This window comes from Tursiops truncatus, chromosome 4 (assembly GCF_011762595.2).
Source record: "Tursiops truncatus isolate mTurTru1 chromosome 4, mTurTru1.mat.Y, whole genome shotgun sequence".
Classification (NCBI taxonomy): Eukaryota; Metazoa; Chordata; class Mammalia; order Artiodactyla; family Delphinidae; genus Tursiops; species Tursiops truncatus.
In genome coordinates this window covers 61099218-61125499 of record NC_047037.1, presented here as the reverse complement: position 1 = coordinate 61125499, position 26282 = coordinate 61099218, and the positions used below count along the sequence as shown (strand labels likewise).

Here is a 26282-nt window from a genome sequence, read left to right as displayed (position 1 = left end):
CTTGGACACTGACTTGGCCCAAAGTGAACTGGCAGCTGCCAGCAGCGCCACCATGTGATGGCTCCTAGTGGCTGTTCATCGTGTGACATACCCAAAATCCAATGTGGCACATGAGAGACGGCCAAGGGAAGTCACTGGAGAATGCTGAAAGGTGACTCTCAAGTAAAAAGTGGCAAAGTGGAGGGCTGTACGTGAGGGAGTTTTCTCTTCAAAACCCAGGTGTATCAGAACCACCCCCGTTTCTCCTCTGACCAGAGCCCCTGTTTTACCTTCCATCTCTTTCTGCCGGAGAAGCTCGGAAGCCCAGTCAAACTCTCTGCAGAGCAGAAGGCCTGACTGACCCCAGGGTAACAGATCAAATTTTAAATCCTACCAGCAACAGTTCTGAGACACTATAATACTCAGCAGAAATGCCAGCCCGGGCAGGTCACTGGAAACTAGTGTCCAAATCCTGCTTCAGGGTGCCTGAGTTCTTGAAGCTCTATTCCATCTCAAAGACGGCCCAAGCCCCTCTGTGGAGTCCGGGCATGCCAGCCCACTGCTGTGCCATCCTGTCCCCTTCCCCGGGTCTCTTCCCTCTCCCTGAGGGTCAGAGGGAAGCCCCAGGCGCCAGTGGCCCTCTCTCTCCCTGCCTACCCTCAGACCCTTCTCCACTGGGGCTCACTCAGGCCCCTGGTCACAAAGAAACAACCACTAGCCCAAAGACTGGAAAAAAACGTTTTAATAAATACAAAAATCTCCAATAATGACTCTGCTCAGCTCAGGGGCAGCAGGAGTGAAGTGGGGGGGGACCCTTGGTGCTGAGTGAGGATAAATTAAAAATCCCAACAAGCCAGTGACATTATGTACAGAAGGAAAGGGGGTGGGCTTCCAAGGCAGAGGCGAGAGGGCGACAAGGCCGAAGTTGGAGTGGACATGGCATTGGTCGGCCCTGGCTACCCCTCCCCCTTGTGGAGTTGTGGTTCCCAGAGGTAGTGGGGGAGGGAGAAGAGGCAGAAAAGAGGGGCCGAAGGCACTGGGTTTCCCGCAGGAGAATGCGGGGTCCCCGGCGCCCCTCCTCCCCCAGCCCAGGCCCCATCCTCTTGGTCACGCGGCCTTCTGGCTGCTCCCTAGGAGCCTTCAGCTTCTTTCTCCAGCTCTGGAACTGTCCTGGTGTCTGCAACTGCTGGAGACAGAGGGAGTGAGCTTTAGAAGAGGAGTGAGGGAGTGGGGTGGCAGGGAGGGCACAGCAGAGCTCCTCTGTTCTGGTCCCAGAAAGATCAGAATTTTTTCAGCACGTCAGCACACACCAGTTGCATGACTTTAGCCTAGCTGCCTGATTCCTCTGGGCATCAGAAATCTCATTCCTAAAGAAAAGGTAATCACGAACAAGTCCACAAGTTTGCTGTGACGGGGGGATGGGGTGGCGCTTGTGCAGCAGGGGGCGCTATTCCCGCCACACGGCAGGGGCTCCCTTCCCTCCCCAGGCGTCCCACAGGCAGCCTGGAGCTGCTGCCCCAGGCCCCTCACTTACACCGCCGCCGGGCTGTGCAGTGGGAACAGCAGCGGCTCTCCTTCCCTGGGCCGCAGGACAGTGGCAGTGAACAGTCATCCCGCTCACAGTGGGGCACCCCTGCCTGGTGCAGGACAGACCAGATCCTGAGGGTCCCTGAGGTGCTGGGGCACAGGGGCCTTCAGCCTCTTGGGGGAAGCCCACCCCCAGGAGCCTGCCCTCCCTGGGAAGTTCCCCTCCCCCAGGCCAGGCCCCCAATGCCCGCCTCACACAAGCCCTCACTTACCCCGCATCTGCAGGTGATACAGCTCATCTCCCCAAAGGGGGGCACCGAAGGGTGCCAGCTCTGGCTCTCCGGGAACCACTGCCCTGCAAAACGGCAGCCCCGGGGCCCATCAGCCTGCATGGGGTCCCCCAGTTGGGGGTGGGCCCCTGACCCCACTGTTGGCAGGGAGAGAAGGAGGGAAGGAGGGAGAGGTCAGTAGATGTGAGCTCTGTGAGGGCCATCCAGGTTTTATTTGTCACCAGCAGTTTCTGGCACTTAGTAGACGATAAATTTCGATGGATGGATGGATGGATGGATGGATGGATGGACAGATGGACGGAAGGACGGACGGACGGAAGGGTGGATGGGTGGATGGGTGGGTGGATGGATGGGTGGATGGATGGATGGATGGATGGATGGATGGATGGATGGACGGATGGACGGATGGACGGAAGGACAGATGGGTGGATGGGTGGATGGGTGGATGGGTGGATGGATGGATGGATGGATGGGTGGATGGGTGGATGGATGGGTGGATGGGTGGATGGGTGGATGGATGGGACAGGAACTGGATCCCATCACAGCCCACTAACACATGCACATTCTTTCCAGTGCGTGTAGATCCCTGGCTCCAGGCTAGGCACAGAGCAATGCTGGGTAAATACTGATTTAGCTGAGACATCCCTTCCATCCACCCTCACTAGGCATCCCCTCACCATGCATCCCCCCGCCCCGACCCAGGACAAGGACAAAAAGCCTTATCTGCCCCAAGAAGCCTCAGTGCCCACCCCCCTCACCTGGACACTGTTTGCAGCAGTCAGTGGGGTTGGCACGGACAGGCTGGGCACAGGCCAGCCGGGGACACTGCACCTTCTCACAGTGCACCTCTCCAGTGCCCCCCTGTAGGGATCCATTGAGTGAGGGGTATCAGGAAAAAGGAGGAGCACATAAGCCTCCTGCTTCCTCCCTCTCCTTTCCCATACCTCCAAAGTAATACATCCATGGCCTTTTACTCAGAGGCCCTGAGCTGGGGCTTTTTATGTACCTGAACTCAAATCCTCATTGTGGCCCTGCAAGGTAGGTGCTACCACATCTGCTTATGGGAGAGGAAAGTGAGACTCAGGGACGCACAGAAAGTGCCCAGGGTTACATGGAGCTAGCCAGCTGGCAGAGCCAGAGTTCACACCCCAATCAGTCCGTGCCCTTTTCCTTTATAGGAAGCCAGCTCTCAGAGCCCAGGGAACTCTTCTCAAGTTATTTTGATCCTTGAGCCCTCCTCACCAAGACAGGGCTTTCCTCTCCTACCAGCCCCCTCCCCAGCTCTGCAGACCCGCTGGGTTCCAGCAGCACAGAAGACTGGGTGGCCATACCTTGCAGGTGCAGACAGCACACTTAATTAAGCCAAATGGGGGCACGACAGGGTGCCACCGGGTGCCCGCTGCCCGCCAGCTCCGGTCGCCATCAAAATAGCAGCCTGGTGGGGGACAGTGCCCAGCTGCCATTAGCACTGAGTTCATTGGCCGGGCCCACAACCCAGGACTGAGCCTCAGGCCAACCCCACAGTAGTCTAACCGCAGGGCCCACTTGTGGGCCAGTGAATCTGATGAAGTCTATCAGGTGTCACTTGTAACCTGTGCCCCTCAGCCTCCCTCCACCCCCATAAACACTCTCCCCCTCCCATCCCCCCCCCCCCCCCCCCCCCGTCCCACCCAACAGCTCCTCTGGATTCCCTACCCCTCCACGCCTACTTCTGCTCACCCTCTCCAGGGTCCCTGTTCTTCGGCAGCCCCGGCAGGTCTCCGACATCTTGCTTCTCTGTGGATCCAAAGTAGTGAAAGCAGACGGTGGCCCCCTCCTTCCCTCCGCAGAGGCTTCACGCCCACACGGTGGACCCTCCATTACCCTCTCCGCTCCTGCAGGGCACTCACCCGGGCACACAGGGCAGCACTGATCCGGCTCCTGCACCGGGCTTGGGCAGCTGGGTGGCGGGCACACCATGGGGTCACAGATCACCGTGCGTCTCTACGGGGAGAGGTTGGGGGTTGACTGCGATCCTGACCCAGAACCCAGGCCCCAGTGTGCCCTTCCAGGGCCTCCTACCTGGCAGGTGCAGAGCGAGCAGAGCGGGTCATAGTTAGGAGCCCAGCGAGCCCCATGGGGGCGCTGCTGCCCCTCGAAGAAGCAGGTGTTGGGGTCTCGGAGCCGCCCGGGGCCACCAGGTTTGGCTGGCGCTGGGGCATCTGGGCCTAGCACAGCGGGCAGCGCGGCCACCTCGGCCACCACTGCATCCAGAGCCCCGGGCACCCGTACTTCTTCGGCCCCTGCTGCCGCCAGGCGCAGGCCGCCCGCCTCGCACTGGTTGGCGATGTGCACCTGAGAGGAGAGGCAGGTTGAGGCAGCGCCCGGGCTCCCCCTTGCGTCTCCACCAGCTGCGGCCAGTCAGCCCAAGACACCCTGAGCGCCCCTGCGCCCCAGGAGGATGCTATTATCCACGGCGATCATCCCAGCTGCCAAGGACAGATGGTCAGCTACTAGCCTCATTAAGCACCTCATCTGGCTTCAGCCTCCCGACCAGCGAGGAGGGAGTGTGTGTGGTTCTACCAGCCCCGGGGTTCAGAGACAGCAAGGGACTGACTAAGGCACACAGTGATAGCCCAACACTGGACCATCCCCACCGGCCCGCACTGCCTGCCTACCTGCCCTCGCAGCTCCCCTTGGGGGCTACCCTTGGTGGTGATCAGCAAGGAGGCAGAGCCCTGTGCCAGGTGCCGCAGCAGCTCAGGCTCCAGATCCTTGACCACGCCCTGGGCCTGTGAGTAGACAGAATCAGGGACGGGAACAAGGCCCTCTAGGGCTGAGCCTACCACTCCCAATTCGTGGGGAAGGACACTGAGGCCCGGGGAGATTAAGTAAGGCCTCCAGGATAGCAAAGCCCAGCGGCGATGGTGTAGAGCTCAGAAGCCAGGCCTCTCTAGCCCCGATTCCATGGCAACCCACCCCACGTCGGGGGCTTGGTCCATCCCACACACCCCTCTGGAGGTTCAGGATATTACATACTAGCCAAGAGATCCCACCAGAGTAGGATGCAGGAGAGAGGATGGATAACAAAAGGCTGAGTCAGATTCATACCCGGGTCTGTCTGACTCCTGAGGCTGCCTGCTCTCTGCTTCTCCTGCCAAAGGCCCACACAGCCTTTCATGCGAGAAAGTAGATCTTTTCCAAACTGCCTCCCACCAACACGTCCTCACCTCTGGGCCATAGAATCCCTTCAGCAGCCGCCGGGGCCCTGGCATCCCAGGAGGCCCGAGGAGGTGGGCAGTGATGGTGCCCTGTTCTGAGCCACCAAGCCCAGCCAGCAGCACTTCATAGTGCAGGTGACAGTGGGTATCCAGGGAGAGCCAGGCATGCCCTGCTGCCTGGCTCTGCACGGGGGGCAACACCAGGGCTCCTGCCAGGGGCACAGGTAGTGCTGGATCCAGACAGAGGAGAGGTGACAGATGAGAAGGTGGCCTAGAGCAGCGACTCAATCCCGGCATTCCCCGTCTCCCCCAGCACGGACTCCACAAGCTGCCAGGCACTGTCCACAGGCCCAGGGCTGGGGCAGCAGCAAGTGAGAGCCCTGCACCGTGTGTGGTAACAGGGAGGGTCTCCTGGCAGGGCCACCCTACACATCCCCACCTTCTCCAGATGCCAACTGGAGCTCAGGCACAGAGAAAGACACCATGCCAGGCTCTGGCCCTCTGGCACCATCCCTCACATGCTTGAGTCACAGGTTAGAGGACACCAAAGGGCAGGCAGACCCCTGGAGCACTCACTATCATGGCGGGCGCTGTGCCCGCTGTAGGGCAGGGCAGCCACGTGCCCCCGCAGCTCTCCATCTGGGAAGTCCTTGGTGCCCACGTTCAGGAACAGCTCATTCTGCAGCAGCATATGAGCCCCCCGGGCACCCAGCCCAGGGCAGACACCCACAGCCTGGAGGGCAGGGAAGGGTGAGCCCCAGCTGTAGCCTGCCAGGTCCCAGATGAACCCCTCCTCAGCTTTCACACCAGCCCAAGATTCTGAACCCTTTCCATGTTTTGTGCCCCCACTAAACCCACACACACTTCCTCACACCAGTAACACTGGTTAAGAACCTGGCGGGCCCAGGTTCAAGTCCCTTCCCTGCCACTTCCTACCTATGCAACCATCTTGAGGAGTCATTTAATCTCTCTGATCCTTCACTTCGCCATCTATAAATGAGTACTGTGAGGGCCAAAAATAACAGACGCAAGACAACCAGTACAGTTTGTGACACATAGAAAGGCTCAATAAACGGCAGCCACTGCGATCACGTTTGCTATCACGTGATCTGCTGCACTGGGCTCCCTGTATAACTCCTTCCACTTGACATGAGCTTCCTGAAGACAGGGGCCACATCGGATTTTCTTTGTACTGCAGTCTTTAGCCTGAGACTCACTAAAAAATGTGTCCAGTGAATCAATGCATCAGTGAGAGAGCCTGTGAGTGAGTGAATGACGCGGAACATCCCTGCTCATCCGACATGGCTTCCCACAGCCCCCTGCACTGTCAGCTCTGGTGCTGGGACCTGCGGCTCTGCTCTGCCTGAAGCACTCACCATGTATCCTCCCGGCTGGAGTCCAGCCATGTGGCACAGGACAGTGTGCTGGTTCCTCCGCTGAGGCTTGGTCTCCAGCGTCATGGCCACCACCTCGCTGCCTGTACCTACCACCTGTACCTGGAGGGCAGGGTCAGGGAGGGCAAACTGGAGTAGCAGAGAAGGCCTGGGCCCTGAACCATTGCAGGCCAAAGCCCCGCCCTGCTCTGCTGCCCTCCCACCTCCTCCATCCCCCAGCTCTTACTTGGTAGATCAGGGAGCCATTTCCTAGCAGTGTAAGGCTAGCCGAGCCAGCTGCACCTGTCTGAACAGGGATCAGGGCATCGGCCCCACAAAGGACACTTTGCAGAACTGCAGAGGGGCGAGACAGGTGGAGGCAGGCTTGCTGCATGGCCATTCACACCCCCAGCCCCCAGGATCCCTCCTCTACCCCCCAGCCCCTCCTCTGGCGCTTCTCTGTGCCTCTCAGTTGTGTGTGCCTGGGGCGCCAGGCTTCGCCCTGCCTCACCATCACAGCTCTGCCTGGCAGCAATGTGTCCACTGATGCGCAGCCCTGACCCACTTGCCCTCTCCAGGGCCATCTGCAGCTCCCCCAGCACCAGCCAGTCCATCTCCTGGGCTGTCAGGTTGGGCAGCACTTCAGCAAAGCCCGGCTCCTGGGGGCAGAGCAGGGTATGGTGGGCACAGCAAGAGGCCAGAACCAGTGGCAGTAAGAGCCAGACCCTTGCTCACCTGGGCCGAGGCATTGGCCTGGAGCTCTCGCAGTAGCTTCCCCTGGTGTAGAATCTGGAGCCGCAAGGGAACCTGGGCTGGTCCTGCAATAGCCGCACATGTGGATACCTCTGAAACATAGGTGATCTCCCTACCCTCCTCATATGTGCTGCCCCCATTCCACTTACCGCCACTCCTGGCTTCCAGCAGCCCACGGAAGAGCAGCAAAAAATGCAAGGAGTCCTCTGTGTCACTGAGCGTGAGGAGGGCAATGCCCCCTATGCCCTGCTGTGGGGGGCCTTCCAGGGTCAGGATGGCACTGAAGGTCTCTGGGGGAGAAAGGACCATGAGAGCCCACCAGAAAGTCCCCTCCTCAGCCCACTCCATTCCTGGGGGTAGAGAAGACTCCAAATTTCACGTCCAGGGGCTGTTTGCTCCCCTCACCTGCGGCCAGGGCCCGATGCCGGATGAGAGGCCCCCAGACCTCCCCTGAAGGGTGACTGGGTGTCACGAGTGCCACGTGCAGCTGTTCTGCCCTAAGGAGCCGCAGAGACAACCGAGGCACTGCTCGCCACACCCCACAGACCTGGAACAGAGAGATAAGAAGACTCTACTCAGAATGCAGGACAGGCCTGCTGAGAGGCCCATGTCTGGTGAGGAAGGAATATGGGAAGCTGCCCCCAGGCCCTCCTAGGAAGTTTGAGAAGGGGCCCTGGAGCCAGATGCCAGGGTCCAAATCCTGGCTCCACCACTTACTAGCTGTGTGACCTTGAGCAAGTCACATTCTGCTACTGAGCCTCAGTTCCCTCATCTGTAAAATGGGCATCATAATGTCAGTGCCTTTCTCCCACTGGGCTGTTGTGAGGACCCAAGCAGGTAATGCAGAACATGCTCTCAGCATAGCGCCCAGACTGGATAAGCACTCATAAACGGCATCATCTCACCAGGCCATCTTGGGTAGGGGCTGCAGGGTGTTCAAACAGGATGCTGCCAGTGGAGTCTGAGAAGCGGATTCGGGTAGGGCGGTCCAGCCTGGTAATGAGAGTCCCCTGAGCACGGACTCCGAGCCTGAGCCAGAAGCAGCCCCTCCAGCCTCCCCAATTCTCCCTCCCTGGCCCCCAGCTGACCCCTCCTCCCTCCTTCCCCTTTCTCACCGCCGGTAGGAGATGGAGAACCGCAGACTAGAGCGCAGCAGTGACACTCGGGCCCGTGCCACCGCTTGCGACCTTGGCCCCGTCAGCAGCGCCACGAAGTCTGTGAGGGAAGGAAGATATCCCTAGTACCGTCACCCGCTGCTGCAGCCCGGCCCCAACCATGACCCCGGTCCTCAATTGCGCAGCCCCTGCCTACCCGTGTGGCCGTCTCCACGCCCCCGATCCTCAGCTCCAGGCTCCCCGCGGTCGCTGTAGCTTCTGTGCTCTGGGTCCCGCGGATACTCGAAGGCCAGGCCCGTTGGCTGCGTTTCCGGACCGCTGCGCTCTGCACCGGGGGTGGGGGATGCGGGTTTCAGCTGGGCACGAGGAGGGCCAGTTGGCCGCTCCATTCGCTCCATTCGCGTGGCCCAGGACCAAGCATCGTGGCCCTGCTGCCCTCCTCTCACCGCGGAGCGGGCCTTACCCTGGGGGCAGGTCTGGCAGCAGTGTCCGGGCAGCTGGCGCGGCTGCCCGCAGGCCAGGGTTGGGCACTCGGGTTTGATGTTCTTGCAGCTGACCCTGCCCGCGCCCCTTGCGCGGCGACCCCACTGAGGCTGCTCACAGAGAAGACGGGAAAACCGAATGAGGGCAATACGCTGTTGGTGAGACTCAAAGGCGAGCCGAGAGGAGGCACGGGACCAGGGCAAGGTCCTCCCACGGAGTGAGACTGCTCTGCTACATACAAGCTGCATAACTCTAGACAAGTTACTTAACCTCGATGGGCCGTAGGGTCCTTATCTGAAAAATGGAAGTAATGATAGTATCTATCTAGCATGGTTGTACTAGGAGTTAAGCGAGAGACAGACGAAACGGAGTTGGCAAAGAGCCTGACACACAGTGGGTGATCAATAATAGGCAACACCTGAGACTTGAAGGGGGCTCTTCCTCCCCGCTTCCTCCTTCAGAAAAATATCCCAAGTATCTGCAGACTGACTTCTCTTTCTTCAGCAACTCCGAGTCCCTCCGACGTCCCAAGACCCCAGCGGTCCCCGACCCGCGAGGGCCCCGGCCACGGCCATTGGGTCCACTCACCGCCTCGCAGGCACACAACACGCAGCGCATCACCCCGAAGGGCTCCCCCAGGTCCGGGTGCCACGTCTCGTCCAAGGCATAGACCTTCCCGCCGAAGGAGCAGCCTACGGGGACGGACTTGGCTGGCGGCAGCTGTCCCGCTCCTACCGTGTACCCGCCCCGGGAGCTGCCGGCCGGGCCCCGGGTCCCCGGGCGCGACGCGCCTCGCGGCCCCCGCCCACCCCTCCGGGCCGCCCGCCGCACTGAGCCACCTGCACCCGGCGCCCCCTCCGGGCGGGCGCAGACTTGCCCCGAGCAGGACTCCCCGCCCGCGCCTCCCCCGGGGCAATACCTACCTGCTGCTCCCCGAATGGGCAGCGGCTCCTTCTCGGGCCGGATGGGCAGCGCTGGGTGCTCGGGGCCGGCGCCGCGGGCCGGCCGGGAGCAGAGCAGCAGCAGCCCGAGGAGCAGCAGCGGGGCCGGCGGGGCCGGGAGGCTCGGCATGACGCGAACGGGACAGCTGGGGAGGCGGGAGGGAGGAGGGAGCTGGAGAGGGAGGAGGGAGGTGGGAGGAGGGCCGGGCCGGGGGCGGTACGGCGGGAGGGGGCCGGGGCCAGGGCCCGAGCTGTGCGGCTAGGGGCTCGTCGGGCGGCCGCGGAGTCGGCGCCGGGCCGGGCGGGGCGGGAGGAGCGGCCGGGAGGAGCGCGGGCGGGCTGGCGGCCGCTGACCCGGGCCGTACGCGGCTCTAGTGCCCCGGGCGACGGCTCTGGCCCGTTTTATGCCCCGCGCCCGGCGCCCCGGCCGGGGGCCTCCTCCTCAGCAAACGGGGCGGCGGCGGCGGCTCGGCGAGGGGCCGGGCTGAGCCCGGGGGGTCCGGCCCAGCAGCAGCGGCCCGGATCGCGAATGGGGGAGGGGAGGGAGGGGCTGGAACCGGGCAGGGGAGGAGGGAGGGGCTGTAGGAGAAGGGGGAGGGGAGGGGGAGGGGAGGGAGGGGAGGGGAGGGACCAGGGGGCGCAAAGAGGGGAGGAGAGGCGGGTCTGGAGCCCCCCCTCCAAGCTGGACCAGGAGGTGCGTGTCCGGCCCAGGATGGGAGCCCCAGACCAGGGAGGGGCAGAGACTGCCCGAGGCCTGGGCCAGCCACTGGGCTAGGACTGGGTTCCTGCAGGAAGGATGAAGAATTGTCTTTAAGGATGATGACTCCGTGCAGAAAAGGCCCCGTCAACTCATCTTCGCCTGACGCTGGGCCCACAGCACCTCTCAAACCCCACACCACTCTCACTGCCTAGCCTGTGTCCTACCTCTTCTCTGAGCTCTCTCCTCATTCTACTGTTCCCCAGGATAGGAACTTGGCCAGAAACAGACAGTATCCCCTTTCTGTCTGGTGACAGTGTTTCTCTCCCTACTGTTACCTGCGCTCAGGCCCATCCAACCATCATCATCCCCAGCCTGACGCACTTTCCCACCCTCTTCCTTCACCCTGGGGACCCTGTGCCTCTCCATCCTACCCACAACCTCTTTTGTCTTGGTTTCCTGGTCATGACGGCCTCCCTGCCCCCTCCCACCCCCACTCTCCCACCATCCTCCCAACCATCCCGGCACCCTCCTTCCTAATCTTGGGAGGCATCTCGTCTGGCTGAACTGGAGAATTCTGGGATCTAGGCCATACTCTTTAGCAGACAGCCCCATCCTGGGGAGGAGGAGCAGGACACAGCCTGAGGAAGAACTGGCGGGGAGGGGGTGATGGGAACAAGGTCAGGCCAGGAGGCCCCTGAGGACGGACTGTGGGGAGAGTGGGACTGAGGGGAAAGCAAAGGAACTAGAGCCAGGGCCAAAGGAAGAGGGGGGCCAGCGGGAGGTATTTGTGGGGGAGGTTCAGCAGCTGTCTTTCCTAAGACAGGGACACATGGGCCTGGTTATTCCTCTTGTCACATGTGGAGTGGTAGGAGATGGAAGAGGGAGAAAGACCGGGCAGGCAAAGAGGGCACTGGCACAGAGATAAGTGGGCTTAGCCATCGGAGCCACTGGGCCCCAACAGAGTGGTACCTGAGCACAGCTTAATCCAGCACAGGCACCCCCTCAGCTTGAAGGCCTCTCAAACTGTCCAAACTGCTTCCTGGTAACACTGACCCCTGACAGGCGACACCCACATTCCCACTTGCAAAGGGGGCATAAGACATGACCCCCAGAGGGTTATTGGCGAGAAAAGCAGGAAAGCAAGAGTCCTAGTAGATTTTAGCAGCAGGTGTGGTGTCCAGGGAAAAGAAATTTGGACAGCCAGGAATTGAGAGACCCACCATTCTAGAGCCAGACCTCCGTGCCTCTTCCTCAGGGACAAAAGTGTCCTGCCAGAATCCTCCTGGAAAAAACCTGTTTCCCTCCCATCTTCTCCCCCAACCAGGTCCCAGATTTCCCATCTCCTAGGGAAAGACAGATCCCCCGTTCAAATCCTCTGTGTGGTGTGCGTGGGTGGAGGATCCGGGGCTCCGCTAGTGAACCATGGTCCAGGCAGGGGCTCCAGGTCCTGCGCGGGTGGGAGGAGAAGGCGTCACTTCCGGGGGCCATTGCCAGTGTCTAGTGGCTCCCTGCTCTCTGATTGGGCAGAAGTGGCCCCGGGCAGGCTTGTGACCCCACTGCCCTGGAGGGGCTATGCCCCAGCGCCACCTGTTTTCCTACCCATCTGCTCCCCAGAGTGCCGCCTGCTCCGCACCTGGGTCCTGGAGCCCTTCTCCACCGGTGAGTGGCAAGCAAGATTTGGAGTTACGTGAGGGTAGGAAGGACAGGAAAGAGGAATTGGGCTCTCTGCTGGGGGAGGGGCAGGCAAACTGGAACCTGCAGGCACTGACCTTTGTCGAGAAGAGTGTAGCCTTCCCAGAATGGGAGGAGCAGGACAGAGCAGGGGTAGGGGGTGGGGTGCTGGGTTCTGAGGGACTGATCACAGACTTGGTGGAATACAGCACGGTCGCGGCTGGCCCTAAGGAAAGGGGACATGGTCCCAGGGAGAAAATAAGAAAGGAGGTGTTTTTTTTGGACTTAGGGAACATAGCACCAAGCTGGACGCAGCCCCAATCCCCATTCTTACCCAGTCATTCCTAGTTAGCTCACAAGGTTCTGAATCCTGGGGCTGGGGAAGCTGGGCCAGGCAAGCCAAGGCACAAGGAGAGGGTAATGGGAGGAGGGCTCATGCATGTTGACAGACCTACAGGAAATCCCAATATTGAATCAGGTGCAGGCCTCTTTGCACAACTTGTGAAAGAAGGAGGAAGCCATGTGTGGGGTCCTGCAAAGGAACCGGAAGGGGTCTGCAGAGGGGGCAGGGAGGAAGGTGCAGGCTAGGAGACAGATATGGTTGGTGTCTAAGGCAAGGTAAGCCGTGCAAGGTGGGCATCATCTCACCCAGTCTGTGCTCGTTCCTGGGCAACTTGCTTCAGGAAGGAAGTTCCAGGACTGTTAGCCCATCTCCTCACCTTGGATAACCCAGTATTTCAGAACTTAGAATGCAAAGAAAAACTCCAAGAGGCTTTGTATGTTGGGGTAAATAGAAAATGAATGAGAGGTTAATTTCTCCTACACCACCTTCTCAATCTTTTAATCACTGACCTCTAGTAGTTAAGTTTCATTTTTGCCCAATTTCCCTCCTCAACCCCACTCCCCAAGCTATCCCTGAGCACATTGTACATGTTTGCTAGCTCCTGGCCCTGTACCCCATTTCCAATCTCTTCTCCAGGCTTGTGCCACAATACTTCCCTTCTCTATCCCCATCCCAGATTTTCTCCAACCAAACAGGGTTGCTCAGACTTTGAGGCCAATTAGATGTGTGTGTATATATCCTGTCCTGCAGCTCTCGGCAGGGGGCAGGGGCACCAGAGCCACCTCAGACATCCTGAGGAACCCTGACAAAGAGGAGATGCCGTACGCTACCTTCACAAGATGATGTGGGAGCAGTCCGAGCTTTAGCAGTTCTAGGCTGGTCAGCATCTCACACCCTCCCAGCATCTGTTCCACCAGCCAGACAGAGTGTTTTCCTTGAAATTCAATAATGTTCATTATTCCTGTCACTTGCAGGACAGATTCTAGACCCTCCTCCTTGGCCCACCTGTGCCCCACCTGTGCCCCACCCCACTCTGCCCAGAAGTGCAAGAGCCCAAGCCGCCCCCATGGCCCCAGGACGGATTCAGGGGAGAGGCCCCATACAGGGAGCCGCTGCAACCACACAGCCTGGCCAGAATGGAGCTGACTGGTAAGAAAACCCTCGAGAGACCTAGGGCCAAATCAGAACTCGGTAGAGGGGAAAGAGAAAGGAGATGTGCTGGGGTGCAGGGGCAGGGGGGACCTCAATCTCCCAGGAGTAAGGCCTCTGAGAGGCAGATTCCGTGGATTTCAGGTCTGGGTCCTAAGTGGGAATTCCTGGACCACCACCCAACAATGATTTCTTCCTTATCCGCCCCTTTCAACCTCACCTCTCCTCATCTAAGAATTGCTCCTCGTGGTCATGCCTCTCCTAACTGCAAGACTAACACTGTCCAGCCCGGCTCCTCCTGCCTGTGACCCCCGACTCCTAAATAAACTGCTTCGTGACTCCCATGTCCTTCACAGCAGACTGGTGAGAATCCCCAAGCACTCTCCCCGCTATCCACCTAGCTGGTGAGATACCCTGACTCCTATCACTTCCTCTCATGCCCTCCGATCACTACTCTTCTAATATTGTCTTCAGTAAGACCACCCCCCGCCTAATTACCACCCCTTCACAAGGATTATGGTTTACAATCAAACCCTCTCTTAAAAGCTCTAGTCTGGTTCTATTTCATGGAAGCCTGTCCTGGTAATTGGGCCACCATAACCCCCTCTATTTCAGCGCCCTCTCCACCATCCCCCCACCAATCTTTTTCAACAGAGCCAGTGCCCAGACGTTAACCCTTTGTCCACACCCGTCCTGCTGCCTGCTGTGGACTTCAGCTTGGGAGAATGGAAAACCCAGACAGTAAGAAAGCCATCCTTTCCCTTGGTTTCCCGAATCCTGTCTTCATGTGTTTCCTACTGATTCCCATGGATTTTTCAAAATTCCTGAGCTCCCTAAAAAGATCTCACCTTCAGCTTGGCCACCCTAACCCAACATACATTCTACTGTGGGGATATCCTCTGGACAAGATGATGGCTTGTGGTCCACTACATAAAAGAGAGTCAAAGTTGATCACCATGAAAAGCTGGATAGAAGTCTCTCATGGCCATGCTTCTGACCTATTTCTGTTCGGCCTTCTTAAGTTGGTGTGAAGAAGCAAGACTGATCTGTCATCCTCAGATGACACAAAACTGGGATGCACAGCTAAAATAACAAAAAACAGAATTAAGGTTCAAACTGCTAAAAGGCTAGGTCAAAAACAAGGTGAAATTTAACAGAGATGTATATAAAATTCTAGATGTGAAAAGTAATTGAATAAAATCCTATTCCAGCTTTCAGGCCACAGTGTCCCTACGTACCTCATATAAACTTCTAGCCCTAGTACTTACTATGAAAAGGACCTGGGAGGGTTGGATTGACCCCAAACTTAGCATTGTAACAACATTATTGAAGTAGCTACTTAAAAAGGTAGGGATCATAGGTGGCCTTAGATGTTTAACATCCACATTGTAGAAATATTCCTAAAAAACTCTATTATGAGTGGACTGCACTTAAACTACTGCACTGAGTACTAGCCATCCTCTTTTAGAAACATGCTAATTTACTCAGAGGGACCATAGTAAACTAGCATGTTTCCAAAAGGAGGAAAGCAACCTGAACAGTGAGAGGTCAGAAAATATGTTATGCAAGGAATGGTTTAAAAAAATAATAAAGCTTGTGTGATTAGCTTGGAGAAGAGTGTCAGTCTTGTGGTAGAGCATGAAGTGCTTCAGTCTGAGACACACTCAGGAAACCTACCAGGAGGGAGTGCTGCTTAGAAGGTCAGCTCCTCTACCCTCAAGATCCCTAGAATTCCCTTGCTTCCCTCAGGTCTTCTGGGGGATTGGGACAGGGAGGAAGTGTAATTGCTAGTGATCCCTTGTAGCTCTAGCTCTGCCATTTATCAGCAAGCCCCTTCCCTTCATCTTTATAATCTTTATGATGGTCTTATATCTACATTAATTTTTTTTAATCATATGATCCTGATTTTGTAGCAGAAAGAGTAGATTTGCAGCACTAGAACCAAGAAGTAAAAGCTATAATAGGGCAGATTTCAGCATAATGTAAGAAAAAAAAAAAAGAGCTTTTCTCACTGAAATTACATGCGAGACCAGGCTGCGTTACTGGACACTGGCGTTATTCAAGCAGAGGCTGATGACCAATTGTCGGGAGACTGAAGGAATTCCTGTACTGGGTGGGACCTAGGTCCTGTCCAATTCTCAGCTCCTATGATTCATTCTGCTGGCTACTCTTACAGGCTCCCCACCCGCTATTAGCATACCCTTTGAAGCTGTCCGTTTCTCTCTTCCATCTCTTTCCCAGGAACAGACCAAGGCACAGGACGTTCTGGGAGCCTCGACCCTTCTGCTGGAGGCAGTGATGGCAGCGCGGGGACAACTGGGACCCACTTGCCTCTCATCCCTACTGGTGCAGCTTTCTGGACAGGTCCGCCTCCTCCTTGGGGCCCTGCAGGGCCTCCTAGGAACCCAGGTAAGTCCCCAGTCAAGGGAACTATAGAAGTTGTCTTTCTTTTCTGACTCGGTCCCCTCAGAAGACCTGAGGGAAGAAAGGGGAATTTTAGAAATCTTGAGGGTGGAAGAGCTCACCTGCCAAGGAGTGCTCCCTCCAGCCACAAAGCCTGGGTTCTGGTACCTTATCTTTCCCACATAGACAGGGAGGCATGATATCTGGCCCAGGTCTCTGGCCTCAGGCCCATCCTCTGCCCTCAGCTTTCTGTGCAGGGCAGGACCACAGCTCACAAGGATCCCAGTGCCATCTTCCTGAGCTTCCAACGACTGCTCCGAGGAAAGGTGCGTTTCCTGCTGCTTGTAGTGGGACCCACCCTCTGTGCCAAGCGGGCCCCACCTACCACAGCTATCCCGGGGAACACCTCTCCATTTCTCATACTGAACAAGCTCCCAAACAGGACTTCTGGATTGTTGGAGACAAACTCCAGTGTCTCAGCCAGAACTACTGGCTCTGGACTTCTGAACAGGCTGCAGGGATTCAGAGCCAAGATTCCTGGTCTGCTGAACCAAACCTCCAGGTCCCTAGACCAAATCCCTGGACACCTGAACAGGACACATGGACCCCTGAGTGGAATTCACGGACTCTTTCCTGGACCCACACCCAGGGCCCTAAGAGCCCCGGATATTCCTCCGGAAACTTCAGACATGGACTCCCTGTCACCCTACCTCCAGCCTGGAGAGTCTCCTTCCCCAGCCCATCCTCCTCCTGGACAGTACACACTCTTCTCTCCTTCACCCACCTTGCCCATCCCCACGGTCCAGCTCCAACCCATGCTTCCTGACCCCTCTGCCATCACACCCAGCTCTACCAGTCATCTTCTAGTTGCAGCCCACTCTCACTTCCGGAATCTGTCTCAGGAAGAGTAAGGTACTCCGGCACTGCCGACATCAGCATCGCCTCCCAAGTACAATCCCCTTACTCGGAGGAGAGGCCCTGGGAGACAACTGCAGCTATACAGGCATACCTCATTTTATTGTGCTTCATTTTATTATGCTTTACAGATACTGCATTTTTTACAAATTGAAGGTTTGTGGCAACCCTGTGTTGTCAGATGATGGTTAGCATTTTTTAGCAATAAAGTATTTTTGAATGAAGGTATGTACATTGCTTTTTTTTTTTAGACATAATACTATTACAGTTAATAGACTACAGTATCATGTAAACATAACTGGGAAACAAAAAAAAAAACCAAAAAATTTGTGTGACTCGCTTTATTGTGATATTCACTTTATTGTGGTGGTCTGGAACTGAACCTGCAATATCTCCGAGGTATGCCTTTACCAGATTTCCTGCTTTCACTTGAAACCCAAAGCCCTGGTGAAGGGAGACATGCAGGACAGAAAAAGTATAATTTTTTTACTACATGCCATAAAACTACAAAAGCTATTTTTTTTAACTATTAATAATGTTCACCAGAGCAGTTAGTTATCTCTGGTCTATCTTCTGCACAAATTTATAACTTACTATTTCTCTGTATACTCTTTTTCATATGAGAATTCTGCAAAGGCCTGGCCTGGCCTAGCTTCTGAACAGAGGTAGGGCTTATGACAAAAAAAAGCTTTGGTTTTCTGCTCAGAACTAAGGTTAGTCTCTTTACCCCCTTTATTATCATTCTTAATGGGGCTCTGATCTGCTTTTCTTAGGAGATCCTTACTCTTGAGAAATGAATGAGAAGTCTCTCAGAAAAGCAGTTCCTAAGCAATAGACAAACCTGAGACTGTATAAAGACAGAATAAAGGAGAGGACCCAAAAGCTACCTGCAAAGCGAGGGGAAGATGTTCTTCTCATGGGCAACAGATCCCCCCTCCCTGAGAAAAAGCTAACAGGAAGCTTTGGAGAGCCTTACAGGTAAGGCTGTGCAGACGGGTCAGTCAGACAAGATGAGACCTGGATGTGACAGCTGAGCAAACAGCCAGCACTTCAGCAGCTCAGCAGGAAGCTTCACCAGGCGTGGGTTCCTGCCTCCCTCCTGTGGAGGTCAGGGGGAAATGCAGGAAGTGGCTTGAGTCAGTCTCCTAGAGCTCACACAGCAGGAGGGACAAGCACAAGTCAAGTGCAAGTTGAAGGCTCATTTCCCAATTCCCAGAAGCGTATAGTATCTAAAAAGCAACCCTGTGTGACACCATAAACTCTGCCAGGGGATCTCTAGAAAAGAAGCCCAGGCTTATGGGGCTTTCTGAATAAATGCCACCATGGTGCTTGGGAAGGTTTATACTGCCCCAAGCACTCCACTGCAAGGTCAACACTACCTCCAGAGGTGTCTGTAGGAAAACTAATGGAAGCTTTTTCTTCTCCCACCTCAACTCCCCAAAGGACAGGAAAAGTTAGCATGTAGGTAGAGGAGCCAGAAACCTAGGGTTCCAAACACTACCACAAAACCCCAGGGTCATTAAAGGCATTCCAAAACAGTAGAATGAAAGCCAGTATGTCAAGAAACTTATGCATATTATCTTTTTTAACACTCACACATCTCTATAAGGTAGGTATTATCATCTCTGCTTTACGGATGAGGAAACAGGCTCAGAGAAGCCCGGCAAGTTCCCAATGGTTTCACAGCCTGTGAACAGGAAAAGAAACACCCTAGGATGACTTAGTCTGGAGCCCATACATTCCCCAGTGTGGTGCACTGTCCAGTATATCAGTCAGTGACTCTATTTATTGGAAAAAATTTCCAAGTCCTTAGGGAGTACACATCGACAGTTAAAGAGTTCTGAGTAGAAAACCAAAGCTCTTGGTGGGGTGACCAATTTAGGCATCTCCAGGTGTCTCCCCCCACCACCCCATGGACAGAACGGTTGCCATGGAGAAAAAGTCAACAAATGCACCAAGCTCAGAAGTGCCGTCCAAATCTCGGATGGTGTCAGTTTCTCCGTGGGAGAAAATCAGTTCATCCACACTACAAATTCCAGCATGGAGTCAAGAGAATAGTAAGTGGAAATTTTAACTTACTGAAATATTAAAGTAGGTTAAATTTAATGATCAAATGAAACATTTTATGGCACATGAAAGCCAGCACCCAGTACAAGAGATGCCAAAGGGACCAGAGACAAAGAATTAAGGGTTTTCAGACAGTCAGCTGAGAGACAAAGATGGCAAAACTGCAAGAAGTATGTAGCCAGAAAGTTCCAGGCATCCAGTACTGGCATTTGACTTACCCTAGGGCAAACGTAAATAACCCATGGGCTTCTCCAGTGGGAACTAACTTGCCTCTCCTGAGCATCTAACCCATTCCCAAATCATTCTATCGGGCTGATTCAGTCCCTTCTTCCCTTTACAGAAAAGACAAAAACCTGTTACAACGAGGACGCTCTTATCTCTATTCAACTGTACCCCAGTTCTCTTTCTTCTGCCACCCCACGGCAGCTAGGACAGTCTGCTACACTACCCCGCAAACTATTAGCTACCCTGCAAACTGTTATCGGTAATTAGGTTCTCCCTTCTCCAACCTAAATCCATCCTTCTCCAACCCCTACAAAAAAATTTGACTGCACGGAAGAGGTTCTTCGATTCTATAAAAATTCATCCCAACTCCCACTTCATCTCCTACTTCCCTCTCCCCTCACCCCCACCCCACAGTAAAGCAAAAGAAATACCTTTTCCTCCCCCCTACAGAGGCCATTCATTTTCAACCCATTTCCCTAAATACTATTTCTAACACCTCCTGTGAAGACCTGAAAATGATGGGGAAGGAAATACCCCAGGCATCCCAGCAGGAGGACCAACTCTCATGGCAAAAAAGGGAGATCAAAAGAGACAACTACTGGGCTTCCCTGGTGGCGCAGTGGTTGAGAGTCCCCCTGCCGATGCAGGGGACGCGGGTTCGTGCCCCGGTCTGGGAAGATCCCACATGCCGCGGAGCGGCTAGGCCCGTGAGCCATGGCCGCTGAGCCTGCGCGTCCGGAGCCTGTGCTCCACAACAGGAGAGGCCACAACAGTGAGAGGCCCGTGTACCGCAAAAACAAAAAGAGACAACTACGTAATACACACTTATGATCTTTCTGGATTGTTACCCTGAACTTCCCAGGGGAAATCAGAGTCCCATGTACTGTCTGAGACCTCAAATGCCAGGCTGAAGACGCAGCTCCGATGCTGGAGTCCTTGTAAGCATCGCCATTTCCTCAACTTTGTTCTTCCCCCACTGATAAATTAGTGACTGCAGTCAGACTGCTGTATTGTCCCAGGCACTGGCACTGAACTGCCAAACCTCATTGGTATTGCTGCCCTGTCTACTTCACTGGTCTGTGAGGCAGCTCCCTGTTCAGTGTCACTGGTAAAAACCACCACCACTTACCCTCCCTCCAGGTCACCACTAGAATGTAAAGCAGAGAGCTAACTCCTCCACCCGCTTCCACAACCACCAAATCGTTCTTCCTCTCCTCTTCAGAGTTGTGTCCTATGCATGTGTCGAAAAGCCTCATCTCAAAGCTTCCATAAAAATGACGAACATTTCCAGGCTATGCAAGCAACTCATTCAAGTCAACGTGATCTGACTTCCTGAGAAACTGAAAGTGTTAGAAGAACACGAGCAGAGCTCCTTGCCTATTCAGGATTCTATGCCAAATGGGTGGTGCCCTCAGGAGCCAAAAGCACAACACTCTCTCTCCCAGACAGAAAATCACATTGGAGGATAGATATTGGGGGTAGTCAGCCAGGAGACGGAGATAACCCTGAACCCCGATACCAAAAGGTTGGGACAGATCCTACATTGACATGTGACCATCTGGCTGTGGGCCAGAAACATAATATACCATAGGCAAACTGGAAAAAATGATTTTAAAATAAATGGAAAAAACTTTGCTAAAAAAGAGGGGAAAAGAGTCTGAAAAAGTAAACTTTAATTAAAAAAATCATATACATAAAACAACTTCTGATTCATTTTAAGCTCTCCCACTGGGTCTTTTGCAGGCAAGTCAGTTTCCCATTGAGTCCAGACCTCCTAAAGATGCACCCACAGTGGACAGAGAGCCAGCCCCTCCTGAACAGGTGAACAACAGCAACTGCTACTCGGGCTTGAACGAACGTCCATGACGTGCGTGAGTAAGCAGCAAGGCTGGCTCCCTGGGTGGTTCAGAAGGCCAGTTTCTTCATCAGCAGATAAACTCTGGAATCCACTTCAAATCCATGCAGATTGTTGGCATCACCCTGCAGCCTCATGAGCAGGCCCCCATAGGACACGTAGGCAGAGCTGAAACAGAAGACCCAGTCCCATGAGTCTGAGCTCCATAGCAACTGTTACTCAGCAGCTCTCCAACCCAACCTAAGAACAAAAAGGCATCCTTCTAGAGTATTGTCATCAGGAACCAAACTGTTCTTTATATCGGCAAAAGTGGAAAATACCCCATGCCCAGAATAAAGGAAATGGTCAAATCAATTAAGATATATCCATTTACTGGAATGTTATATAGCTATTAAAATGTTTAGGAATAGCTTAAAATGGACATGGGGAAACATGTTTTACATAACATTAAGCAAAAAGAACAGAACAAAACATTGTAATAAACAACATGAGCTCAAAGAAAAAAGTACAGAGGGAAAAAAAACCCTAGAACATTCAAGAATGTTTATGTAAAAGATTCCCTCTGGTTATAGAATTATAGGTGACTTTTTTCCTTCTTCACGTTACTTCTCTGCTTTTCAAATTTCTTACAAAGGGCACATGTTGTTTTAATAAGATTTTAAAGAAAAGAAAAAACTAGTTGGGCAGAGAAACCAAAGAACTAGGGATTGGATTGCAGAGTAGCAAAACATACACATACACACACACAGACACACACACACACACACACACACATACACACACACACACACACACACACACACAAACAAAAAGGCCTAGCAGTTTAATCACTTATGCTGCATTTAGTTCTTGGAGAAGTAACCTTCCTTGGCATTTCACACAGCTAGATTACCAGTTTCTCATTTGGACCACCAGGCCCTGAGGTCCTGACAGAGGGCAAAGTGAGCAATCTACATTTCAGACTGAAAATTGTTCCCAGAACAGTTTCTTTCCGGGTCCCACCTAGGTCTGAGGTGCTTGGGGAAAGAAACCCAGGAAGCCTGAGCATGGTTCAAATTTTCAGAGCATAGTCCAAATTCTCACAAAAGGGAGGGGGCGAGGGCTCTCACAAGGCCGTGGAACTTACAGGCGTGTTGCTGCTTCAGTAGAAGTTTCATCTCCCTCAATCCTGTACACTTTCCCATACATTACATACTCAAATTGGTCAGCCCTGTGGAACAACAGTGGCAGTTATTCTTAAATGTAGTTAACAACAATAAGAGGTCCTTTAAAAATGGTAACTGGTAACTAAGTGCCAGCATCATAACAACAGGCACTTTCCAAACATAATGTCATTTAGTCCTCAGAGTAACCCTGTGAGATGGGTATGACCATCGATATTTTACTGATGAGAAAACTAAGGTTGAAAGAGGTTAAGGTTGGACTTCCCTGGTGGCGCAGTGGTTAAGGATCCCCCACCAATGCAAGGGACACGGGTTCTATCCCTGGTCCAGGAAGATCCCACATGCTGCGGAGCAACAAAGCCCCATGCGCCACAACTACTGAGCCTGCGCTCTAGGGCCCACATGCTGCAACTACTGAGCCCCCACTCCCTGCAACTAGAGAAAGCCCAGGTGCAGCAACAAAGACCCAACGCAGCCAATAAGAAAAAAGAAAAAAAGAAAGAGGTTAAGGTTATTCAACAAATAAGTGGTAGAGCTGAGATGTGAACTGAGTGGGGCTCGAAAGCCTCTGCCTCACACCAAACTCCCTCCCAAGACACAAGGCCCACAAAGCCTAGGTCATTCAGTGGTCATTTCCTCTGCCATCAAAAAGCTACAACTCACACTGTAATCACTGCTTTGGATAAACACCTGAATGTCTGAATTCTTAAGTGCAGCAATTTCCTTAAGGTTACATAGATTCTGCTGATAATCATTTATTTTATGAATTAAGTAAGGTCTTTCTATACCACTTATCGACTTAGTCCTCAGGCATATTTCAAGTACTCCCTGCTCCACTCCCTCACCTGGAAGGCCTATCATCTGTAGGGTTGTATTCACCATCATCCAGAGTACCATCTTCATACAAAGTACTGGCTATGACCAACCGGAACTTGTCACCTGAAAAATAACAGCAGCATCAGAGGGTGAAGAACAGCGGAAATGGCAAAAAGCCTCCTGCTGTTGTTTATGTTCAATACTTACCCAAGTCTACAGGGTAAATCTGAATGTTTACATCTAATATGAGGTCCATCTTGAAAGATTCACTCTCACAATGCAGTCGAGACACTGGAAGGAAACAGGGAAAGAGTGGCAGAGGTCATTGCCTGGCCCAAGGCAGACCCTACAGCGCAGGGCAGACTCCTACTTTGTGGGGGCTGGATGCAATAGAATACTCAATCTAACCCAACCTGTATCCACTGGCCTCTCGTAGACGTGCAGGCTCAGTCAGACTCACATATGCAGGGACCTCCCTGGTGGCGCAGTGGTTAAGAATCCGCCTGCCAATGCAGGGGACACGGGTTCGAGCCCTGGTCTGGGAAGATCCCACATGCCACAGAGCAACTAAGCCCGTGCACCACAACTACCGAGCCTGTGCTCTAGAGCCCATGAGCTACAACTACTGAGCCGACATGCCACAACTACTGAGCCCTCGCGCCTAGAGCCCGTGCTCCGCAACAAGAGAAGCCACCACAATGAGAAGCCTGCGTGCAGCAACGAAGACCCAACGCAGCCAAAAATAAATCAAAAAAAGAACCACATATGCAAGAAGGAAAGGGGACACAACCTATGGCAAGCGGATAGAATCCCCAGAAAAAAATCAAAGATCCTCTGGCAACAAATAATATCCAGGTTCTAGGCCTACCTAGATGGTTAAGAAACCACCTGATTTGGGGCAAGTTATTCATTCATCCAAAGGTTTTATCTTTCTGTGCCAGGTCCTCTGCTAAGGGGATTATCAACTTGTGTAAGAACTGGGTTTTGTCCCAAAAAACATCCCAGTCTCTAGGCAAAAGAAGAGACACCAAAGACAATTATTTATCAATGACATAATAAAGAGTTGTACACTAACCAGTCAACTCTATCTCCAAGAGGATTTCACAAAGAGCTAAAGACTCTGAGGGCGAAGGGCTCTGGAGGTCGGATTATTCGCTGTACAGCCTTGCGTGGGTTGCTTTGTCTCTCAGAGCAAAATGGGTAAGACACCACCTACCTCATGCAGGCTCTTGAAAGGAATACGTAAGATAAAGTGTGTGTAAGGTGCACAGTACAGCGCCTAGCACAGAGTGGGTAGCGATTAGAAAGATGCCCGGAGAAAAGGCCATCCAGGCACTGGGCACAGCTTGTGTGAAGCCAGGGAGAGCCCGGAGTCTCCGTTTCCTCATCTGTAAAAATGTTTCCTGAGAAAGGTCCCTACGCCAAGACCTGCCGGTAGGGGTAGGCTACGTGAAATGGGTGGACGAGAGGCCCAGGGGCGTGTCCCCGAGGAGATTAGCCCCTTCCCCCAAACAGCCCCTCCAAATCTTACTTACCTCGGTCAAACTTTTTGCCCTCCGGGTCAATGTCTTTTACATCAAAAATATCCTCAAACAGGATGCCCGCCATGGTGAGGGGGCCACGAAAACAGTGGAGGGGCTGAGCGCCCGACCACGACGACTAGGGGTACGCGCACCCCGTCGCGTGGAGGTAAAGAGGAGAAAGGAAAAGTCAGCGCTTCAAGAGCGGCGGCTAAGAAATAGAATAACGCATGCGCACGGACGAAAGGGAACGCGGCCACTTCCGCCACCTAGCTCTCGGGGCTTCTTAACTTCCGCCCCGAACGATTCTTTCCGAGAGGCTGCAGTATTAAAGGCGGGTCTCAGGTCCAAATAACTCCGCCCCGGGCGGCAACACGATAGGTCCCACCTCCGGCCGAGGCGGCGTCTTGTCCGGCTCTCTCCAGTGGCTCTCCTGCGCCCTCTTCAGAAGCCAGGTCAGGAAGACTGGAATGCTTGGGGGCCTACCCAAGCCAGGGACCTTGATCCTTGGCCCAGAGAAGCCCGGCCCGTACCCTACCGTGCCCGTCCGCCTGACCGCCGAGGGCACAGTCCGTGCGAAAGGCGAGCGGAGAAGAAGCCCGCCCCCAGGGCGCTGGCCCGGCAGGTCTCAGGACCCAGCCCCTCCAGCTGGCAACCAGGCCGGCCCGGGCCGGCCCGGGCCGTCTCGGCCCATATGGCTGTCACCTGAGCCGGGTCCGTCCAGTTTGGGAATTTGCCATGATGTCACCATGGGAAAGAGGAAAGCCTGCATCGTCCCCACCCCTACTCTCTTCCCTTACACCGCCCCTTCAGCAGGCATTAACACCCACCCACTGCCCTCCTTGAGCACTGCCCCTTAAGCTCGGTTCTGCCCTTCCCCCCCCCCCCCCCCCCCCCCCGCCACGACCCTCTCCTGGACAAGCTCTCCTATGTGCTCCTTCATCCTGACACAATCCTCTCCTACGGATACCACCTCTTCCTTTACATTGCCCCTTCCTCTAGGGTGCCGGCTCTCACACTTCCCCCTTCCTGGACACTGCTCCCTCCTCCTGGGAACCCCCGCTGCTCCCACGTGCCCCTTCACCCTGGTGCTGCCTCCTCCGGCACACTGCCTGTTTCCTGGACACTGGCCCTTCCCCCTCACACTATCTCTGACACTGCCCATCCACCTGTGCTCACCCCACCCACTGCTCTATCCTTCTTCGGACCCTTACAGAGAACGCAGAGCGCAGAGCGCCAGCAGGCCGTTCCCCCTTGGCGGCTAGACGTGAGCAGCTACTCGGATTTCTCCTTGGGCCCTGCCAGGGAGAAGCGACCTCTGTCCCCCCACGCCCGACTCCCAGGCACCTAGACCTCCCTTCCCTCTGGTCTCACCCCTTCCCGTTCCCTCTCCACCTCCACCCCCGCACAAGCCGAAGGCCAAGTTGCTCCAAGTGCACCTACCCTCGGGGAGCCGCGAAGAAGGCAAAGAGAAAGGAAGGGGATGAGAGAGACCGAGGGTCCCAGTTCCAAGCACTCCCTTTCTGGGCCTAGCGTCCCCCTCCGAGTCCCCCCAGCTTTGTTTCTCACCCCCGACGGAGTGGAGGGGCCCTGCCAGGCCGGTCTGAGCCCTTGGCCCCAGCGAAGAAGCAAGAGAGGACGCCGCTCCTGAGGGATTGGGCCTGAAAGTCTGACTTAGACGGCTCGGCAGCCCCCGGCCCCAGGCCCTACAGAGCCCCGGCGAGTCCCGCCCCTCCCGGCCGGGCGCGGAGAGCCACAGACCCCGCCCGGCCCCTCCACGTGCCAGTGGACCCG

The 26282-nt window shown here is 54.8% G+C and overlaps 3 protein-coding genes across 28 annotated transcripts; 1 reads left to right on the top strand and 2 right to left on the bottom strand.

The window, feature by feature from the left end:
* Positions 1–703: 703 nt before the first annotated feature.
* Positions 704–11706, bottom strand: CHRD (chordin). 17 transcript variants are annotated; one of them, XM_033855569.2, is made up of 23 exons: positions 11582–11706; positions 9644–10446; positions 9309–9412; positions 8701–8830; positions 8434–8562; positions 8238–8337; positions 8028–8115; positions 7528–7669; positions 7272–7412; positions 7105–7187; positions 6881–7028; positions 6617–6723; positions 6373–6492; positions 5573–5729; positions 5006–5226; positions 4454–4567; positions 3858–4130; positions 3686–3779; positions 3516–3572; positions 3128–3231; positions 2555–2657; positions 1779–1933; positions 704–1165 (listed from the first exon to the last, which is right to left on the bottom strand). In XM_033855569.2, exons 2-23 carry the CDS (start codon positions 9789–9791, stop codon positions 842–844), a joined length of 3042 nt encoding a protein of 1013 aa, XP_033711460.1. In that variant the 5' UTR covers positions 9792–10446; positions 11582–11706; the 3' UTR covers positions 704–841. The 17 variants fall into 17 exon arrangements, 11 of the variants coding, with proteins under 11 accessions (XP_033711460.1, XP_073660058.1, XP_073660059.1 ...); XM_033855570.2 differs by lacking the exon at positions 11582–11706 and adding an exon at positions 1514–1616 and having other exon boundaries at positions 965–1165; positions 9644–10329; XM_033855571.2 differs by lacking the exon at positions 11582–11706 and adding an exon at positions 1514–1616 and having other exon boundaries at positions 965–1162; positions 9644–10329.
* Positions 11707–11805: 99 nt separating this feature from the next.
* Positions 11806–21343, top strand: THPO (thrombopoietin). Of its 8 annotated transcripts, none has more exons than XM_033855584.2 (7): positions 11806–12020; positions 13126–13254; positions 13350–13524; positions 13760–13887; positions 14179–14265; positions 15766–15933; positions 16173–17066. In XM_033855584.2, exons 3-7 carry the CDS (start codon positions 13512–13514, stop codon positions 16836–16838), a joined length of 1062 nt encoding a protein of 353 aa, XP_033711475.1. In that variant the 5' UTR covers positions 11806–12020; positions 13126–13254; positions 13350–13511; the 3' UTR covers positions 16839–17066. The 8 variants fall into 8 exon arrangements, with proteins under 8 accessions (XP_033711475.1, XP_073660074.1, XP_033711476.1 ...); XM_033855586.2 differs by lacking the exon at positions 11806–12020 and having other exon boundaries at positions 13117–13254; positions 16173–16253; positions 16370–17066; XM_033855587.2 differs by lacking the exon at positions 11806–12020 and having other exon boundaries at positions 13132–13254; positions 16185–16253; positions 16370–17066.
* Positions 20786–26192, bottom strand: POLR2H (RNA polymerase II, I and III subunit H). Of its 3 annotated transcripts, none has more exons than XM_033855590.2 (5): positions 26058–26192; positions 23176–23259; positions 22998–23091; positions 22116–22199; positions 20786–21157 (listed from the first exon to the last, which is right to left on the bottom strand). In XM_033855590.2, the coding sequence occupies exons 2-5, from the start codon at positions 23222–23224 to the stop codon at positions 21040–21042; spliced, it is 345 nt and encodes a 114-aa protein (XP_033711481.1). In that variant the 5' UTR covers positions 23225–23259; positions 26058–26192; the 3' UTR covers positions 20786–21039. The 3 variants fall into 3 exon arrangements, with proteins under 3 accessions (XP_033711481.1, XP_004321485.1, XP_019801872.1); XM_004321437.4 differs by lacking the exon at positions 26058–26192 and adding an exon at positions 24504–25276; XM_019946313.3 differs by lacking the exons at positions 22116–22199; positions 26058–26192 and adding an exon at positions 24504–25290.
* Between the last annotated feature and the right edge of the window lie 90 nt (positions 26193–26282).

Coding starts and splice junctions, on each gene's coding strand:
- THPO (XM_073803973.1), top strand. Junction 14,266..15,765: donor GAGAATGGAAAACCCAGACA/GTAAGAAAGCCA, acceptor TCTCTTTCCCAG/GAACAGACCAAGGCACAGGA. Junction 15,934..16,172: donor AGGGCCTCCTAGGAACCCAG/GTAAGTCCCCAG, acceptor CTCTGCCCTCAG/CTTTCTGTGCAGGGCAGGAC.
- CHRD (XM_033855569.2), bottom strand. CDS start 9,791: ATGCCGAGCCTCCCGGCCCCGCCGGCCCCGCTGCTGCTCCTCGGGCTG. Junction 8,338..8,433: donor GCGTGGAGACGGCCACACGG/GTAGGCAGGGGC, acceptor CTTCCCTCACAG/ACTTCGTGGCGCTGCTGACG. Junction 5,227..5,572: donor GCACAGCGCCCGCCATGATA/GTGAGTGCTCCA, acceptor GTCTGGATCCAG/CACTACCTGTGCCCCTGGCA.
- POLR2H (XM_004321437.4), bottom strand. CDS start 24,576: ATGGCGGGCATCCTGTTTGAGGATATTTTTGATGTAAAAGACATTGAC. Junction 23,260..24,503: donor GGGCAAAAAGTTTGACCGAG/GTAAGTAAGATT, acceptor GTTTCCTTCCAG/TGTCTCGACTGCATTGTGAG. Junction 23,092..23,175: donor GATTTACCCTGTAGACTTGG/GTAAGTATTGAA, acceptor GTTATTTTTCAG/GTGACAAGTTCCGGTTGGTC.